General features: G+C 58.5%; 1 protein-coding gene across 1 annotated transcript; it reads right to left on the reverse strand.

Moving 5' to 3' along the window:
• Positions 1-6,752: 6,752 nt before the first annotated feature.
• On the reverse strand, positions 6,753-9,547 carry IER5L (immediate early response 5 like). The gene has a single exon (XM_060608396.3). The coding sequence runs from the start codon at positions 9,322-9,324 to the stop codon at positions 8,092-8,094; it is 1,233 nt and encodes a 410-aa protein (XP_060464379.1). The 5' UTR covers positions 9,325-9,547; the 3' UTR covers positions 6,753-8,091.
• Positions 9,548-17,701: the final 8,154 nt, after the last annotated feature.

Below are 17,701 nucleotides of genomic sequence, written 5' to 3' on the forward strand. Positions count from 1 at the left end.
GAGACTAGCATATTTGAAAACATGACTGCCGATCATGGAAAGACACACGCACACAAAATCCAACAAAGTTTAAAGTGTATGGGGCACTCTCTCTGCGCCCCTTCCCTGGCCTCAGAGTTAAAAAGATCTCAGTGTGGGTCTCTCTTGAAAAAGATACATCATCGGAATTCTTTGATCGTCAATTTTGTTCGGAGTCAGTAGAGTCAGTAGAAAGCCTGTCCTGCATCTTGCAGTGAAAGCTTAGTATCTGCGCAGAGCTGAGTTGTGACAGTATCAAAACTCTTGCTTATCGGGGACCTACTGTATACCAGGTGAGGTGTTCTAGAAGGCTCACTGCACAGGTGAGTTCTCGTGCACATCCTCATTTTGTGGACAGGGGACTGGAGACTTGGAGAGGGGAAGTGAAGAGCCTGTTGTTCCCTAGAAAGTGACAGAACCCAGTTTGCACTCCGGCCCGTGTGGCTCTGGAGGCTGAACTGGAACCACAAGGCTGGGCTCCGGACGGGCGTCCCCGGTGGGGGTGGCCTCGGGAAGCCCTCGGTTGCCAGGCCTTAGGTGTGCTGGTCCACCTTTGCTCATCTGGTATTATAACTTCCAGGGAGGGGATGTCCCACAAGGAACACTCATGCGGCCCTGGGACAACCCTGCCACCGTCCCTCTTTGCTGAGGGTCCTTGGATGCCTGCCTCTATGGGGCTCAATCCATTAGGAGGAGGGACAGAGCTCCAACTGGCCTGGAGCCTCAGCCTGCCCAGCGTGACCAGGGAAACTGGTCCGGACCAGGGAAACTGACCCGGACTGTGGTTGTACTGGTTTATCTCCTCCCTCTGCCCCTCCCCCCACTGACCTGGGGAAAGGAAGGAAGTTCCTACGCCAGTAATCATACCATTTCTCGGGCGCTTGCTCTGTGCCAGACCCGGCTCCAAGTTCCTTCGTGGGTCATAACCGCATCCTCCCGTCCCTGCCTTCTTTTCTGGTCCCATTTCTTGCCACTGACCCCCTTGCCCTCTGCCTCGGCCACGCGAGCTGTCTTCCTGGGCCTCCCACACACCGAAGTCGCTCCTGTGTATCTTTGTGCTGCTGCTGCCTCCTGGACTGCTCTTCCGCTGTCGTTTGTCCGGCTGCTGTGGTAGAGACTTCTAGTGCCCCACCACCTGTGCCTTGCCTTTCCTTCCGAGGCCCCCAAGAGCACTGCCCTTGCCGGGCCCCTGGCGGTTAGGCAAGGTCCTGCGACTAATCCTGGCCAATTGGCTGTGAGTATAGGTGAGGGAGATCACTTCCTTTTTTTTTTTTTTTTTTTTTTTAATGTTTTTTATTTATTTTTGGAAGAGAGAGGGAAAGAGTGCAAGCGGGGGCGGGGCGGAGAGAGAGGGAGACAGGGGATCCGAAGCGGGCTCTGCACGGAGCCCGACGCGGGGCTTGAACCCACGAACTGGGAGATCACGACCTGAGCCGAAGTGGGTCCCTCAGCGGACTGAGCCACCCAGGCGCCCCGACGGGAATCACTTCCTGACCGAGGTGATGAAGGGCCCTTGCGGGACTCTGTACTCCTGAATCACTGAGTCGCCTCGTGGAGGACAGCAGCCTTCGGAGAATCGTCAGTTTAGCGGGATTTTGCACGGTCAGGAAATCCATCTTCGTTGTGTGAGATCTCCGAGATTTGGGGGTTGATTTGTTACCACCGCAGAGCCTCTCCGATACTGACTAATCCAGCTGACCCATCTGGGTCTCAGCGCAGCTGACCCATCTGGGTCGGAAGCGGTGCCACGCCCCCTTCTCCCTAGTCCCGTCTGGCCCTGTTTTATTTTTCTGTAACACATAACTTAATGTTTATTGGTTCCCTTGCTTCTTGTCTGTCTCCCCTACTGGAATGTAAGCTCCATGAGGACAGGGCCCTTGTCTGTCTTGTTCTCGGCTGTGTCTTCGCTGCCTGGCACCTAGAGGTCCTCGATAAATATGTGAATGACTGAATGCATGGATTTTTTGAATGAATGAGTGAAACAGGCAGATGACCGTGCTTATAGGTGGCTGTGGGTTTTTTTTTTTTTTTAATTTTTTTAATGTCTTATTTACTTTTGAGAGAAAGAGAGACACAGAGTACGAGCAGGGGAGTGGCAGAGAGAGAGGGAGACACAGGATGGGAAGCAGGCTCCAGGCTCTGAGCTGTCAGCACAGAGCCCGACGCGGGGCTCGAACTCGGGAACCGCGACATCATGACCTACCTGAGCCGAAGTCGGACACTTAACCGACTAAGTTAAGTTGCCTCAACCCAGGCGCCCCACTCCCCTCCTCGTTAACTCTATCCCTACAGGTGAGGGAATGTGGGCTTGCTAGGAGAGCGACTCAGCCCAGGCCTCAAGGTAAGCCTGTGGCCAACCCAGAGCCTGCCCCTCGGTCTCCAGACTCCTGGTCCAGTGCTCTTTGGCCTAAGTTGCTGCAAACGTTTCTCAAGCACATTTGCCTCTTACAACCCTCCTCTCCAGGTAATCTAGCAACTCTGAGCGAATCGTTCGGTGATGATTGATGGGTAGGACGGGGTGGAGCTGGGCCAGGGGTCAGAGGTGAGAATTAACAAGGCTCCCTCCAGAAGGCCTCTTCAACGACATCCTCGAGATGAGCTGTCGTTTTTTTGTCTCAGGCTTCTTTTAACAAAGACAGAGCGCAGGAGGGCGAATTCTGGTGAATCAAGGCTTTTTGGTGCGTGTTCTGTTTGTCAGGGGGGAGCCTGGCCCAGACAGGCTGAATACAGCGGCTCCCCCCGCCCTGCTCCGTAGCATGCCGTCCGTACATCGATTACGGCACCTGTCACGTCACATTTTTCTCCGACACATGTAGTGTTAGTTTTTTCTTCTAAATATATGAAAGTGATACGTGCTCATTGCAGAAAATCTGGAAAATCTAGAAACGTATGAAGGATCAAAGCTTGTCTGTAAAGTCCGCACCTAGTAATAATCACTTAAGTATTTTAGAGCTTCTAGTCAGCCTTTTTTTCCACCTGCCTGTGAGAAAAGATCATGTTACCTGTACCCCGCCCCCCGACGACGATGTCCCCAGACCCCACCAGCTGCGTGTCTGTGTCTGAAGGCGGGCACGATAACCTCAGCATGGCCCTCCCCCCTCCATCCCTACTGGCCAGACCCCTTCATCACCCCAGCTCCCCCTCAAAGCCTTTGCAGTGGTATCTGGGAGTGCCTGGAAGGGCCACACAGGAGTTCCAGCCAAGTTCTTCCAGTTCGGCCTCCTTGCGGCTGGCTGTTCGCTGCCCTCAGCCCCACAACGGTGGCCCATGTCACTATCCCTGCCGCGGAGCCTGCTGGGAGAACCCTGCCCCCCCTGCCCTGGGGGCTGCAGCCTCCCTTCCCCTGGGGGTTCCCCGAGTGGCAAACCTGGGAGGCACCAGATGGCCCTGGAGCCTCCTTATCCTGGCTGGCAGCTAGGAGCAAGGAGAATGTTCCTTCCTCAGGGCTGTGTTGGCTGCACTTGGTCACCAAGCCCCGAAGCAGCCATGCCTGTGTCCTGGGTCTCCCCAAGTCCCCACAGCTAAAAGCTTCCTTTAGCTTGGCTTGTAGCCCCTCTCTCTGGACACCTCTGGTCTGTCACCGGGTACCACCCTCCTTGAGAAGAGCGCCCCTTCTCTGCCCAGGAGCTTCCCGTGGGGGCTGCCAACCACCCTCCTACCCTGGCCCCAGGTTGGGGACAGAACACAGGCTTGGGATACGACAGTAAGAGGACAGTCTCGGTCGGGCGGCAAAGCTGGGAGATGGGAAACCACCAGCTGCCGTCTATAGCTGTAGTGAGAAGTGGGTCTGTAGTCGGGGAGTGGGAATCTCAAGTGCAGAGAAGAAAGTCACAGGACACACACACACCCACCCACCCACCCACCCACACACGCACGCATACTCCATAAAAGCACTCAGATCTCAGCACCCTGCACAGTGGCTCTCTGGGGAACCCTGGGCATCCCCAGCCCCTGGCTTCTCTGGAGGGCAGCCTGGAGCTCCCTGAGGATCTGGACTGTCATCCCAGCAGCTCTATGTTGCTGGGAGCGCCGCTTGGAGGCTGGCTCAACCCTACACCACGTATCAAGGGCAGCAGGATCTGCGGTGTTCTAGGAGCTGGGGGAAGTGTGTGTGTGTTTGCATGTGGTGGTGGTGGTGGGGGGGGGGACCTAGGGGAATGAGCGAGAGGTTTGCTGGAGTTCTGGCTTCCAGAGCTGTTGTGCTCTGGAAGCCCCCCACCCCATCACTCCCTGGGTCTCCCTACCTCCCCAAGCAGCACCCCGACTCCTGCCTGGGGGCTCTTGTGGGGTCTGGCTTGGCCTTTTTTTTACTGGAGAAAGAGGGGCTTGTCTGTGGATCTGGGTCTGTGGACTTCTGGATGGACCGCCTGCCTGCCCCCTTCCCCCTTCCCGGGGACTGTCATAACCGGGCATCCTCCACAGCCCCCCCAGCCTTTCAGTCTGTGCTACGCACGGGAATATTAGTCTCTCAGGATGTTCTGGGTGGGCATGCTGCGTGCTGTGCAGTACCCTGGGGGTTTGAGTGAAGATGCTGCTTAGAGCGTCTTGTGTTGGGGACAGTGTGGCCGGGTGTGGTTCCCTCCCCCCCCCCTCCCCGCACCCCCGTGTGTTGGGCAGCATAGTAGCAAGTGCAAATGTTTTGTAAGGAATATCTTAGCTGGTAGATCGCCGGTGGGTTGTGTTTTGGGTCACTGCCTATTATGCTCGGGGCATTAACCCTTTGCGTGGATGCCTGAGTCCTGAAAAAATAAGGGGGGGGGGAAGGGTACCTCCCTTCTGGGGGCTCTCAGAGCCCTCCATTCGCCTCCCTCCACCAGTTAGAACCCCATGTGCTTGAGGCTCCTGGCACTGCTGAAGCTCAGAAAACCTGGCAAAAAGGGAGGGGAACGCTGGTCCCGGGATCCTTTGGGTCCACAGCTCTTGTTTGGCAGCTTACCAGCCGCACTCCTCTGCCGTAGGCCTCCGGGCGACGGATGGGGCGTGGGGGGGGGGGGGCAGGATCCCAAGCCCCTTGGCCGGTCCCTTCCCGTGCCCAGGTCCGCGCTCCCAACAAAGGCGACTGGACCACGTGCCCCCTCCTCGACGCGGGCCCGGAGTGGCGACGCCCGCGGCCCGGGGCTCCCGTTCCAGCCGGGGCTGCCTCCGGCCCGGGCGCTGAGCCCCAGGTGGGCGCGGAGCAGCCCCCCGCCCCCCCCCCGGCGGCCCCGCCGCTGGCGGCTGTGCCTCGCCCACTCCCAGCCGCAGCCGCTGCAGCGCCCGGGAAGTGGCGCTAGGGGGAGCTCTGGCAACTGGTTTGGTGGATTGAAGCAAAACCGTGCATCAAACAGCTTTCCTGCTACTTCCCTGTGCAGCAGGGAGAAAATGGGGAGCGGGGAGACGCACTGTTCCCCCTCCCCAGCAGCTCCAGACTCTTCCCGTGGGAGGCCGAGAAAACAGCCCTGGGTGGGTGGGTGGGTGGGGGGGCTGGGGTGGAGGTGCCGTTCCTCCCCGCAACTCACGCCTCCGTGGTCTCTCTCTTCCCCCACCCCCATCGCAGACCTTCGCGGCCCCCCGCGCTCTGGAGTGTCCCCGAGAACTTCGCCTCGCGCGACACGGGGACCCGAAGCCGAGAGGGCCCCTGGGACTGCCGTGCGTCCTCCTCTCAGAGGCTGGGGTGGGGCCTCTCGGCGGCAGCCCCTCCAGTCGCTGCTGGAGGCGTGAAGCAGGGGGCGGGGGGAGGGGGGTGGGGGCGCCAGTCGTCCGGAGGGGTGGCTTGCGCAGGAAAGGGGAGCGCAGGGGTGAGAGAGCGAGCGCGAGAGCACTGGGGAGAGCAGCCAGAGCCAGAGGGACACCGAGAGACACTGTCAAACAAACAGCAAGCTGCCACTTGGCTTTTTTTCTTTTTCTCAGTCTTTCTTTCCTATCCCCTATTTGTAAAGCTGGAACCACCCCCGCGCGCCCCCGGGCCGGAGCCGCGGCTCCAGATGTGAATTTGGTTCCAGTGGGGAGAACGCGAGCTTCCTCGGGGCCTTGGCACATTCTCCCACTCTGAGGTCATTCCGTAGGTGGTCAGAGGGGAGAGCGCGCCTGGAGCCTTCCTGCCTCCATCCACTGGGGAGGGAAGAGAGGCGGGGGGGAGGGAGGCGGGAGGGAGAGGGGAGGGGCGCGAGGAGGGAGGGAGACGCCGCCAGCACACCACCAAGTGGCACCGAGCAGTGATAACAAACTCAACTTAGAAAAAAAAAAAAAAAAAAAAAAAAAAAAAGGAAAAGGAAAAAACTTCCCCAAGTTGCAGCCCGAGACGTGCGGACGAGCGGGCGGAGGCGCGGGGCGGGGAGTGTGGGTGGCCCAGAAAGCCCCCCCCAGGGTCCCTAGGCTGCTTTCCCCGGCCGCAGAGGGCTTAGACTTGAGGCCGACCAGGCCCTGCGCTCCAGGCCGGGCAGGAAATGTGTTGAAGGCAGGCTCCGCTTCCTGCTGGAGACCCCGGGGGGCGGCCGTTCCCGTGGGGGGGTGGGGGGGGGGGGTGGACAGGGCCCTTTGGGGAAGGCGGCCGGGGAGGCGCGCAGCCCTAACGTCCCCAGCAACCCACATCCCGCACTTCCAATCCCTCTCCCACCCCCGGCCCTGCGGATGTGGGCAGATCCCGCCCGCCCAGGCCCCGGAAAGCTGGGATTTGCATGGGGGTAGGGGTCTCTCCCTACCTCCCTCCGTCCTCCCCTCCACCTCCAGGCCGATCTGAAAACAAGACACCACCATCCTCTATAATCGGCTTTTTATTAAGATTATAAATTTAAACAAATCATCTGAACAGTTTTACCCGGTGATATACAATTCAGTATGCACAAAAATACAGAAGAATGAGGGAGAAGGGCCAAGAAAGGAAGGGTTGGCAACTTGTTTTGGGGTCCACATGGAGCTGATGGCAGAGAACCAGAGGGGCTGCAGATGAACCCCACCTTTTTACAACAAAAGGCTTTAAATTAAACAAAATCTATCGAGCTGAAGACACAGGACAGGGTTCTCACAGCCTCGAACAATGCTGGTTTCATGAAATGCAACCGAAGCCTGAACTAGGACAGTGCAACTTAGAAGTACACACACAAACACCACATCTGACCGGGAACTTAGTGAAAAGTCTCCAACGCAGTCGGCGGTCCCGGCCCCTCCCTCCCTCGGGGCCGCCGGGGATCCAGGTGAAGGAATCGACTTCCTTTTTTGTTTAGTGAGGACCGCAGTGCTGGGCATGATGGGAAATGTAGTCCGCCGTGCCCGCCCCCCACCCCTTCCCCAAACGGTGTCCGGGAGTGTCGGGGTGCCGGGCGCCACCCCCCGAGTCCGGGAGACGGGTGGAGGAGGGGAAGAGAACGGAGCCAGAGGGGCGGGGAGAGGAGGGGTTCAAGACACCCGCCCCGGGAAAGAAAAAAAAAAAAAAAAAAAAAAGTTGAAGTGTTTTCATTTCTGCCTTCTCATTTTGAGAACTTTGGAGGCCGCCCCCGGAGAGGAAATGTGACCCAAACGTCCCTTTCGGAGATAGAGAGTTTGCCTTTGTTTTTGCTCAGGATTTCACAAGACCCATTCCTCACCCCATGGAGGGACTCGGGAGAACCGAGCGCCGGGCTTCCCGGGTCTGACAACTGATTGGAATCGGCGTCCCGGGCCCCGCGCCCTCCTGCGCTGCGCCCCCGGCGCGCCCTGGCGGCCCGGGCGCCCTGCCTCGCCCCCGGCTGCCCGGCACCTCCTCCGGGCAGCAGCCCTCCCTCACGTGGCTGGCTCCTCGCTAAACACCACTGCAATCACTACAATAAAAAGAAAAAAAAAGAGTAGGAGAAACACAAAGCATACTTAAATAGGCGCTTTTTCTCTCTGCAAAAATAAAGTCCAAGATCATAGATTTCTTTTCTTTCTTTTTTTTTTTTTTTTTTTTTTTTTTTTTTTATTTTACAATTTATAAAACATCAGCCGCCTCCCCCTGCTCGCCCTCAGCTCAGCCCCGGGTGGCCAGGCGCCCGTTCGCTCCCTCCTCTCGCCCCTTGGCCGAGTCTTTGTCTGGCCCCAGCCCCGCGGGGCCCCGGGTCCCCGTGCCCTCGGGGGTCCCTAGAAGGCGACAATGGCTCGAGTCCAGGCGCCGAGGCTGGCGAGCGCCTGCTTGGCGCACAGCTGCCCGTTGAGCGGCGGCGGCTGCTCCGAGGAGTCCGGCTGTCGGCTCACCAGCCCCGAGAAGCCCGAGCCAAAGATGGAGATCAAGTTTGAGATGTTGGACGCGTCCGGGGACGAGTCCGGGCAGAAGTCCTCGAAGCGGGCGCGCTTGCAGGGGGCGAACGGGGCGCCCCCGGGGGGCTCGGCTCCCAGGTCGCCAGCGTCCTCCTCGTCGTCTTCGTCCTCCTCCTGGCCAGGGTAATACTTGCGCTTGCAGCCGGCGGCGGACGCCAGGCCGGGTCCTGGGGCGCCCTGGCCACAGCAGGGGCAGTGGGCGGAGGCGCAGCAGTCCTGGTGCAAGTAGCCGTTCTCCACCGTGGTCACCACGTGAGTGTCCAGGTCCAGCACGGTGGTCTGGCTGCTGCAGTGCACGCCGAAGTCCGAGGGGGCCGGGTACGCGCCCCGGTAGAAGCCGGGGGAGGAGGCGGGGGCCGGGGAGGCGGGCGGGGAGGCGCCAGCAGCGGCCTGAGGGGCGGCCGCTGGGGGCGCGGAGGGCGCGGAGCAGGCGGCCGAGGCGCGAGGGTCCCGCGGGCAGAGCGCGGCGGGCGCGGGCGGCGGCAGCGGCGCAGGACCCGGCTGCAGCGGCTCCAAGGGCTGCCCGCGGTGGGGCGCGCCGTGCGGCGGCTGGAGCGCGGCGCACCCGGGCAGCTCCGAGAGCGCCCCCGCGCCGCCCGCGGGCGCCCCGGCCGCCGCCGCCGCCGCGCAGCCCCTGGGCGCCGGGTGCTGGTGCTGGTGCAGCTGCTGCTGGAGGTGCAGCTGGTGGAGCTGGTGGAGCTGGTGCAGCTGGTGCCGGGCGGCCGGCTCGCGCGCCTCCGCGTCCCCGCCGCCGCCAAGTTGGAGCGGGCCGAAGTCGGCCGCGCTGGCCGGCATGCCGGGCGCCGCGTACGCGAGGTGCTGGTGCTGGTGGTGGGGCGGCTGCTGCTGTTGCTGCTGCTGTTGCTGCTGCTGCTGCTGCTGGCGCCGGTAGAGCTCGGCGTAGCGCTCGCTCAGGTAGAGCTGGCGCGCGTTGCGGAGCACGTAGGACACCAGGAGGTTCTTGTGCAGCTTGATGCCGCCGCGCTGGGTCCGGGAGCTGTGGATCTTGCGCAGGGAGATGCTGATCAGGCTCTGGGCGTCCAGGGCGCACTCCATGCTCCCGCGGAGACGGTGGCGGCGGAGCAGCCGCGGCCGCTGCTGCTGTTAAGGCTGCTGCTGTCTCGGCCTCCAGCCGGCCGCCGGGGCGCGCCGGGTAGGGGAAACGGAGCCCGGGTCAGCGGGTCGGCTGCGCTCCGAGAGGAGCCGCCACCATGCGCTGCGCGCCACCCGCAGGCTCGTGCTCCCCGCTCGGCGCCAAAGCAATGAGCCTCGGCCGGCCCCGGCCCCAGCTATTTAGCCGGGCGTTAGGGCCCCGCCCCACACCTGACGAGCCAATAGGAGTAGCCAGAGCCTCCCGAGTGACAGGCGCTGCCCGCCCCGGGGCCACTCGGCCGGCCAATCAGACCAAGGCGGTTCCTTTGTGCTATTCAAATACCGAACGGACCCCGGGCCTCCAACGCCGCCGCTGCCTCGAATGTTCTCCTGGGGCTGCCGAGCCGCGTGGGACTCGGAGCCGCTGGGGCCGCTGTGTGCACTATGGGTCGCCTCGTAGCCGCCACGCTGGAGCCCGCGGCCGCCCTCGGCCTGGCTCCTGGGAGCCGGGGGTCGGCTCACCTGAGTGCTGCGACGACGGCTCCTCCCCCTTCCGCATGGCTGGGCCTCACCTGCGGCAGGTGCGCGCAAGTCCCCACTCCCGGCCACGCGGCACCTCCTTTCTCACCTGCCGACCCCGGGTGACCCGCGGGATCCGGGCCTTCGCAGGAGACCAGTGGGGCCGCCGGCCTGACCTTGGGGACCCTCACGGGAGAGAGGTTTGGAGGTGCCTCAACCGCAGAAAATATTGGGCCCGACTCCCTGACTTTTTGGCCCAGGGGTCTGAGGAGACACTCGGGGAAGCGCTGTCTTCCCCATTTGTCTGGTGGGAAAACCCAAGACATGGGGAATCTTGGTCCCAGAGAGCCTATGGCCTCGGAACCAGCTGAGGTTCACGGGCCTTCTGAGCCACTCCTTATCACCGGAGTGTCCTTATCGCGGGTTCTGTAACCTTTCCTTTCCTTCCTAAATAATAATAATGACAATGAGGGCCATTATTATGTGCCTAGTGTGGGGCAGCCCCTTGCCAGAAACACCCAGAATCCCTCACTGTGACTGCCAGCAGAGGAGGGACCTGAGTGTAGTCCCACAGCCCCCCGGTGTGCAAAGCCAGGATTTGTGCCAGGCCTGTGAGCTCCAGACGGGAGGCGGATACCAAGGGCCCTGGAACTTGCCAACCTAACTTTCACTGATGTCCTTTCCCCTTTTGCCCTGAACCATCCATGGGCCACCCCCTCCCAGCTGGGGATGGAGACAAACAGAACAGAGGGACAGGATCGCCATCTCTGGGGGCCCTGCATCTGGACTGGTAGGTGTGAAGGGGGCGGTGGCTGCTACTCGAGTTGGTGGGGGGTGGGGGGGTGGGGGGGGCGCGGGTCCAGGAGGTTGGCTTGAGGAGAAGGTCCTTGAGTTGGCCTCCTTCCTCGGGATTTCTTCTGAGTGCCCTCTTTGCTTGGGCCCGTTGTCCTCAGCACCCCTTTTGCCCCTTGGTGGGAGTGAAGAGACTCAGCCAGTCCATCCTCGAGTCTCTGGGCCTCCTGTCAGCCTTAAGAATCCTCCAGATTGGATTCCACAGACACTTTTCAGCATCTACTCAGTGCCAAGCGTCAAGGGTGAAGACAGTTAAGGAGCACTTACTCCATTTTGCAGGGGAAGGAACTTGGCACTGACAGTGGGCGGGACTTGCCCCAGGTCTCAACAGATCCGGCACTCTTGTCCTTTCTGTGCTCTGTCTGGTCCAAGCCCTTCAACCAGTAGCAGCTCTCCCCACCCCCACCCAGAGAAGCCACGACGACATTTTAGGGTGACTGCAGAGAAGCGGCGTCTTACTTGCGTTCTATGGAAGAGACAGATGGTTTGGCGATAGGGTCACACGGGAGTGGAACTTGTCCGTGAGAAGTACCTGTAGGAATAAAAATCCATTGCCTCTTATTTCCTTAGGGCCCGTTTTAAAGACACACAGAAGCTTCATTTATTTACTTTTGGAGTTCGCCTTTGCCACATCACGAGCATGTGGAGGGAGGCAGGAGGTCCTACCTGAATTTATGGCTATGAGGCCTCGATGTGCAACAGTCAGGTCTGGAACCCACGGCGTCTGGCCTGTTGCAAGAGTCTAAGAATGGATATTTTAATGCTAATTTCAGGCCTGCCTTCTGTCCTTGCCCGGAATTTATTGGAGGAAACTAAGAGAGTTTAGGTGACTTGCTCAAGGTCACATCGCACGGCCAAGACAGTGTAGAGGCAGGATTTGCACCCAGGTCTGTTTGTAGGACTGGAACTTAACTCCAGGTGCTTCGAAATCAGCTGCTGACTTCTGCCCTGGGTGGTTCTGAGTCCAGTCCTGAGGCTCGATACGCAGTGAACATGACCTTGATGTGATGCACACCCGCCACTTTCCTGCCAACGGCTCTGACACCAGTGCCCGCAGGAGTCCCAAAGAAGCAAATATCTGTTCCAGCTTCAGCTCATCAGTCACAGCCAGTCTCGGGGCCGGTGGCCCACAACATGCTTCTGGGAGGTGGGTTCTCTAGCCGCAGGCTGGGGGCAGGGGCTAGGCCCCTCACCTTGGCCGGTTCCCCTCCTCACTTCCCAGTCCCCCACTTGCCCCTGCCCCAAAGTGAGTTTGAGCTCTGCTAAGGCTCTTGCCCTCCTGGGGGGTCAGCTACAAGGTGGTCAACCCATCCGTGTGACCCCATTCTTTGGGCCCTCTTGTCTGGGGCCCACGCTCCCTGGGTTTCCTCTCCTCCTCAAGAACCGAGATGGGCTTGTGGGGCGAGCAAAGCAGTTGTCCAAGCTTAATGAAAACCCTTGATCTTTTCGGGGGGTGGCCTGGGAAGCGGGGTGGGGGGGGTTGCCACAGCTGTTGTAAGGCAAGCGTTGCTGAAGGAGGCAACGGAACAGCTGACTTATTTGACGCCCCCGGGAGCAGTGAAGCTTGGGGGGCACACAGTAGGGATTCACAAATGTTTGTAGAATGGATGGCTCGCACGCAAGGCTCCTGTTCGGATGTACGATGGTTCCAAGCAGGGCACCATAGACCGACCGTTTAGGGCAGTGAGTGTGCACCTGTGTGTATGAGCGTGCGCGTGCCCCCGTGTGGGGAGGAGGGGCCCTCAGACCTGCATCGCATGCAGGAGGGCAGATTGGATTGAGACAAGCCTTCTTAGGATGGAGAGCCGGCCTTACTTATCTGGGCCCCTGAGAAGGGTTGGGGGCGCTCACCTTTCCCCCTAGAGGTTGTGTCTGGCACTGAGTCACCGCTCCCTGGAGGAAGTTAATTAATGTCTAAATATTTACTGAGCGTCTGTTGGGACAGTGAGGGGCAGGGCACAGAACCCATCGCGACCTGAGCTCCCATCAACCGCCCCTCCCCCGCCAGCGGTGTCCGCCCCCCCCCCCCCCCCAAGGAGCAGTTAACATCTTGAGAGTACCACATGTGGCTTTGTGGGCACCTTCTGGTCACCCAGATCGCAGGAGAGAGACGTGGCTAGGAAGGTTCCTGGTCAGCAGTGGGATTTGTCTGGTGGGTTCCTAGGGATTTGACTTAGGGAAAAGGAATGAAAAGGCAAAAAGCTTAACTGAAGGTGTTGTGTTGGGTGGGGTGGAGATTTAGAATTCACGCATTCGTAAATTTCTTCATTTGCCCAAGAGTTACTTCCAGAACCATTCTCTGGAATCCCAGCAAGGGGACAAGATGTGATCCTGTCTTCAGGAGGCCACAACTCAGAGGGAAGCAAACACGATAAACAGTGTGATAAGTCTGTGATAGGAAGAGGGACAGGGCCTTGGAGGCCAAGGATGGGGAGGGGCCTTCCAGCAGAGAACAGCTCAGATCCTAGCACAGGATCTGGCACACAGTAGGCACTCAATAAATGCTTGTGGACTAAGTCAATCAATGAATGTTAGCATACAGAAGGCACCATTACGGTTGGAAGGGCCCTAGAGACCAGGCTGCCCTCACTTCTGATTTCCACGTGGGTAAACTGAGGTCCAGAGAGGAGGAGGGATGTGCTGAGGGTGTCAGCCTGGAGCGGGGGGCGAACCCAGATGCCCCACCTCCTGCTCCGGCTCCTGGCTGCTCCAGCTCACCGTCTCTGAGACTTGGAGTGTGTGTTGCCCCGTGGGGACTGAGACTGGGGACTGCAGGAAGTGGCAGAGAAGGCGGCCGGATGCTGCTGACTGAAGGGGTCACTGGTGAGTCCTCTTGGAGGCCAAGGAGCTAGTGACGCTTGGACGTGGGAGCCCCGTGCTGCATCCCGAGAGGGCCGTTCTGTGGTTGGTGGGTACTGGGGAGCTCGGCTGGGGTCCCGGAACCCAGACAGTCCCCCGACTCCTGCCCCACAGAATCTGCACCCTGCCATCGTCCCCAGTGGATGTTAATGGCCCGCCAACGTCAGCGTTTGCCCAGCACGGTCCTGAGCATCAGGCTCGGTGCCTAGAAAGACATCGCGGCCCTGGCTTCAGGGTCCTTAAGTGTGATGAGGGAGATTGATGGAAGCTTGGCTCTTCGGAGCTCTTGCTTTGTGTCAGACACTGGGCCTGGAGCTTTCCGTGGTGATATCCTTGAGTCCCCACAGCCTTTGAGGCGGGCTTGGTTATAATCCCCATTTTATGGAGGGAGCAACTGAGGCACGGAGAGCTTGGGTGACTTCCCCGGGGTCACACACCAGAAAGAAGAAGTGACTCTAATCCCAGGGCTCTGGGGAAGTGGGGAGCACCATGAGCGGAGCAGCAGGAGAGGAATGGCGACCCCTGCTACCTACCACTTTGGGATTTATTGGCCTTTGGAACAAATTCTGTACTCACCCATGGAAGGTGCAGAGAGGGTAGATGTGATCTCTTCACCTAGGGTCTCTGCCCAAACACCTGGCACGGGCTGGATGTCCGTTCGTTCGTTCATTCATTCATTCATTCATTCATTCGCTCAGTAAGCACGGACTAAATGCTGGCCAGCGTGCAGGCGGTGTGCTAAGCCCTGGGGAGAACACCGGGCACCTCACGTACAGCCTGGAGCAGAGCTGAGGATGCTCTTAATCTCCCAGGCCAATTCCAATTGATTGGTAGTGTCTGCCTGGAGCTCTGGGTTGGAAGGGATTTGGCATGCGCCCCAATTGATTAGTGATGTCTGCCAAGGGCTCAGCTGGGAGCCTTTATGGCAAACCTGCTGGGATGTGCATGGAGTGTGTGTTCGGCTTTGGACATCTGGGGTGGTCTAGCTGCCAGAGCGGGGCTTGAGAGGTCAGGAGACACGGGTGCTGGCACCAGACCGGCCTCTTATCCCTAGGTAACGTGCGTCGCCTCTCTTGGGGCTCTGTTTCCTCCCTTGTCACCTTCCTCCGGGAGGTACTGTGAGCAGCCAGCGTGCTTTGAAGACTGGAGGGGATTCGTATTGAAATGGAATGGGAGACGTCCCCCTTCCCCCTTTCCTCTTTCCTCAAAGTCCTGCCAGAAACTAAGCAAGCTGGGCAGGCCAGAGTTAATCCTGGGCCAGCCCTGGGCGGGTGTGTGTGGGTGGGTGGGTGGGTGGGGGGCGGCTCAGTGGTTCCTGGCTGGGAGTTGTTTTTATAACTCACTTAGTACAGACCTTTGTCCCCTCACCGGGCTCAGCTGGGAGTTTCTAAGGACTGAGAAACTCCTTGGATCTTAGGAACTGAATCTTCCAATTTTGTTATTATTATTATTATTATTATTATTATTATTATTTGCATTTGAGCGGTGGGAGCTAGGGTATGTAGTGCCTGCCTCCTCCTCCACGTCCCCACTGGGTGAATAAAACTGTGGCTGGTTGTGCCAAACACCGAACTATGTTTAACACGGATGTTGTTTTCATTAAGCCTCTGAACAATCTAATGAGGTGGGTATTCCTATAATCCCCATTGTACAGTTGAGGCAACTGAGACCCAGAGAAATGACGTCCTGGGGCCACACATTCCCTGGTCCCTGCATGGGTTCCGGCCTCGGCCCGAGCTGGGGAAAGGCTGTATTCATCCGCTCATCATTCGCCGGCTGCGCCTCGCCCTTGCTCTCTTCTGCATTCATCCGTTTGCTCATTTATTGACTTGCCTTTTTGTTCTTTCACAAATATTAAGCGCCTACTGTGTGCCAGGCTCTGCCTCAGCTCCTAGACCCGCGGCAGTCCCCACGCTCACGGACCTTACTTACATTCCAGGCCAGATGGGAAGCCAACACGAAATAAACCAGCAGATAAATAAACAAGGTTGCAATGAGGGTGATAAAGGAAGTAACCGAGGCTCTGCGGCGGGGACTGGAGGGAGGGAAGAGTGAGCAGCCTCACAGGCTCCCTGGGCAGAGGGTCCCCAAGACCCCAGCCCTCTGTCGGGTGGCCTCCCCGCGGGTTGCATCACTGGTTCAAACTCTCCAGCAATCTGTGCCGAGCTCAGGCCACACTCGGGCCCCTCTTGCTTCCCACAACTGGTGAATTTTTAATGCTGCTTACGCGGAACAAAGCAGAGTTTTTGTTTTTGTTTTGAGAGCATTTCTCAAAAAAAAAAAAAATCATTTCTCAAGCGTGTGTGTGTGTGTGTGTGTGTGTGAGTGTGGAGAGTGTGGGAGGGAGAGACACCCAGTGAGTACCGATCATCTGTCCTCAATTCATCTCCCGAGCCCCTTTTTATTTTTTAAGTCTTTAAAACACGGGGCTAAATAGGATTTCAGTTTTGGACCTTGTGCTGGTGAGAAGGCGTCCGGCAGGACCCTCAGCAGCCATGTCGTCGGTGAATTCACCTAGCCCCTTGGGGAGCCAGGTGCCAGCATCACCTTTGTCATACGGTTGGGGAAACAGAGGCACGGAGACCAGAAGCTTCTGAGCAGGGTGCTCTCACCAATGAGTGGAGGAGTAGGGGGCAGGATACACACTGGTCCTGTAAAGCCCACTCTTTCCTTCACCTGCCTGTCCCCTCCACCTTGGGCGCGCGCACACACACACACACACACACACGCACGCACACACACACACCACACACGCACACGGGCTAAACGAGCCACCCAGAGTCCTACCTCTGGCCTCAGGACCCAACACCCGTGGAGGCACCTGGCAGGAGGAAGAGGGTGGCCGCCAGGACTTTGAGAGCTGAGGCTCGTGATCGTCCGTGTGGACGCGTGAACCTTGCATGCTGTTTCGGTTCATGTTTTCAGCTTGATTTCACTGGTTTTCAGTGCTCGGGGTCGGGCTATGCTCCACTGTAGGAAGAACTCATCCCCGAAATCTTAAGAGGCTTGGCCCAATACGAGTTTCTTTCTCATGTTGTGGCCCGGGGTGGGTCATACGGCTTTCCTCCAGCTCCAGCCTCCTCCCATTGTGTGGTTGCCACCATCCAAGGGTTCTGTTTTGGTTCTTTCCCCTAATTTTTATTTTTTGGCCATCAGCGTTCCCAGACCAGCTGCAAGGGAGGCTGGGAAATGTGGTCCTCCCATGCGCTCGGCAGGCGGGTAGAGAGGTTCAGGGAAGGAACAGCTCTGTCACCTCCTTGACCGAAAGCTGAAGGGGAGCTTTGACCAGTTCGTGGATCGCGCATCCCGCAGCTACCAAGGAAATGTTTATTTATTTCCTTAACATGCGAGTCTGTCTCCCGGTCTGGACTGTAAACGGAGGGCAGGGACATAAGTTTCTGTGCTTGGCAGCTTTGTGTCCAAAAGTAATAGAGGTCCAATTAGTGTTTGTTCCCTGAACGGCCATTGCCTGTGTGGAAGGATCCTTGTGAGCAAGTGTGTTAGCGTCACATGTATCGGATGTGGAGATGTTAATATTAGTCCAGCAGGGAAGTCCCCCTTGAGAAGGAAACAACAGGCAGCACGGACTTTTTTTTTTTTTTTAATGTTTTATTTATTTTTGAGAGAGACAGCACAAGCAGGGGACGGGCAGAGAGAGAGTGGGGGACAGAGGATCCGAAGCGGGCTCTGTGCTGACAGCCATGAGCCTGATGCGGGGCTCGAACTCATGAACCGTGAGATCGTGACGTGAGCTGGAGTTGGATGCTCAAGCGCCTGAGCCACCCACACGCCCCCAGTGTGGGCTTTTTAATGCTTATATTTATTTATTTTGAGAGAGAGAGAGAGAGAGAGAGAGAGAGAGAGGGAGAGAGAGAGAACAAGTGGGGGAAGGGCAGAGGCGGGGGGAGAGAATCCCAAGCAGGTTTCGTGCTAACAGCGCACGGTCTGATGTGGGGCTCGATCTCACCAACCGAGAGATCATGACCTGAGCTGAAATCAAGAGTTAGGGGCTTAACTGACTGAGCCACCCAGGCGCCCCAGTAAGCAGCACTGTTGATTCATTCATTGGTTCTTTGATGAACGGAGGGATAGATTGATTCACTCTTTCAAC

The sequence above is a fragment of the Panthera onca genome, chromosome D4 (genome assembly GCF_046562875.1).
Source record: "Panthera onca isolate mPanOnc1 chromosome D4, mPanOnc1 haplotype 2, whole genome shotgun sequence".
NCBI lineage: Eukaryota > Metazoa > Chordata > Mammalia > Carnivora > Felidae > Panthera > Panthera onca.

Bases quoted from the DNA above. Each gene is read 5' to 3' on its own strand.
- IER5L (XM_060608396.3), bottom strand. From the start codon at position 9,324: ATGGAGTGCGCCCTGGACGCCCAGAGCCTGATCAGCATCTCCCTGCGC.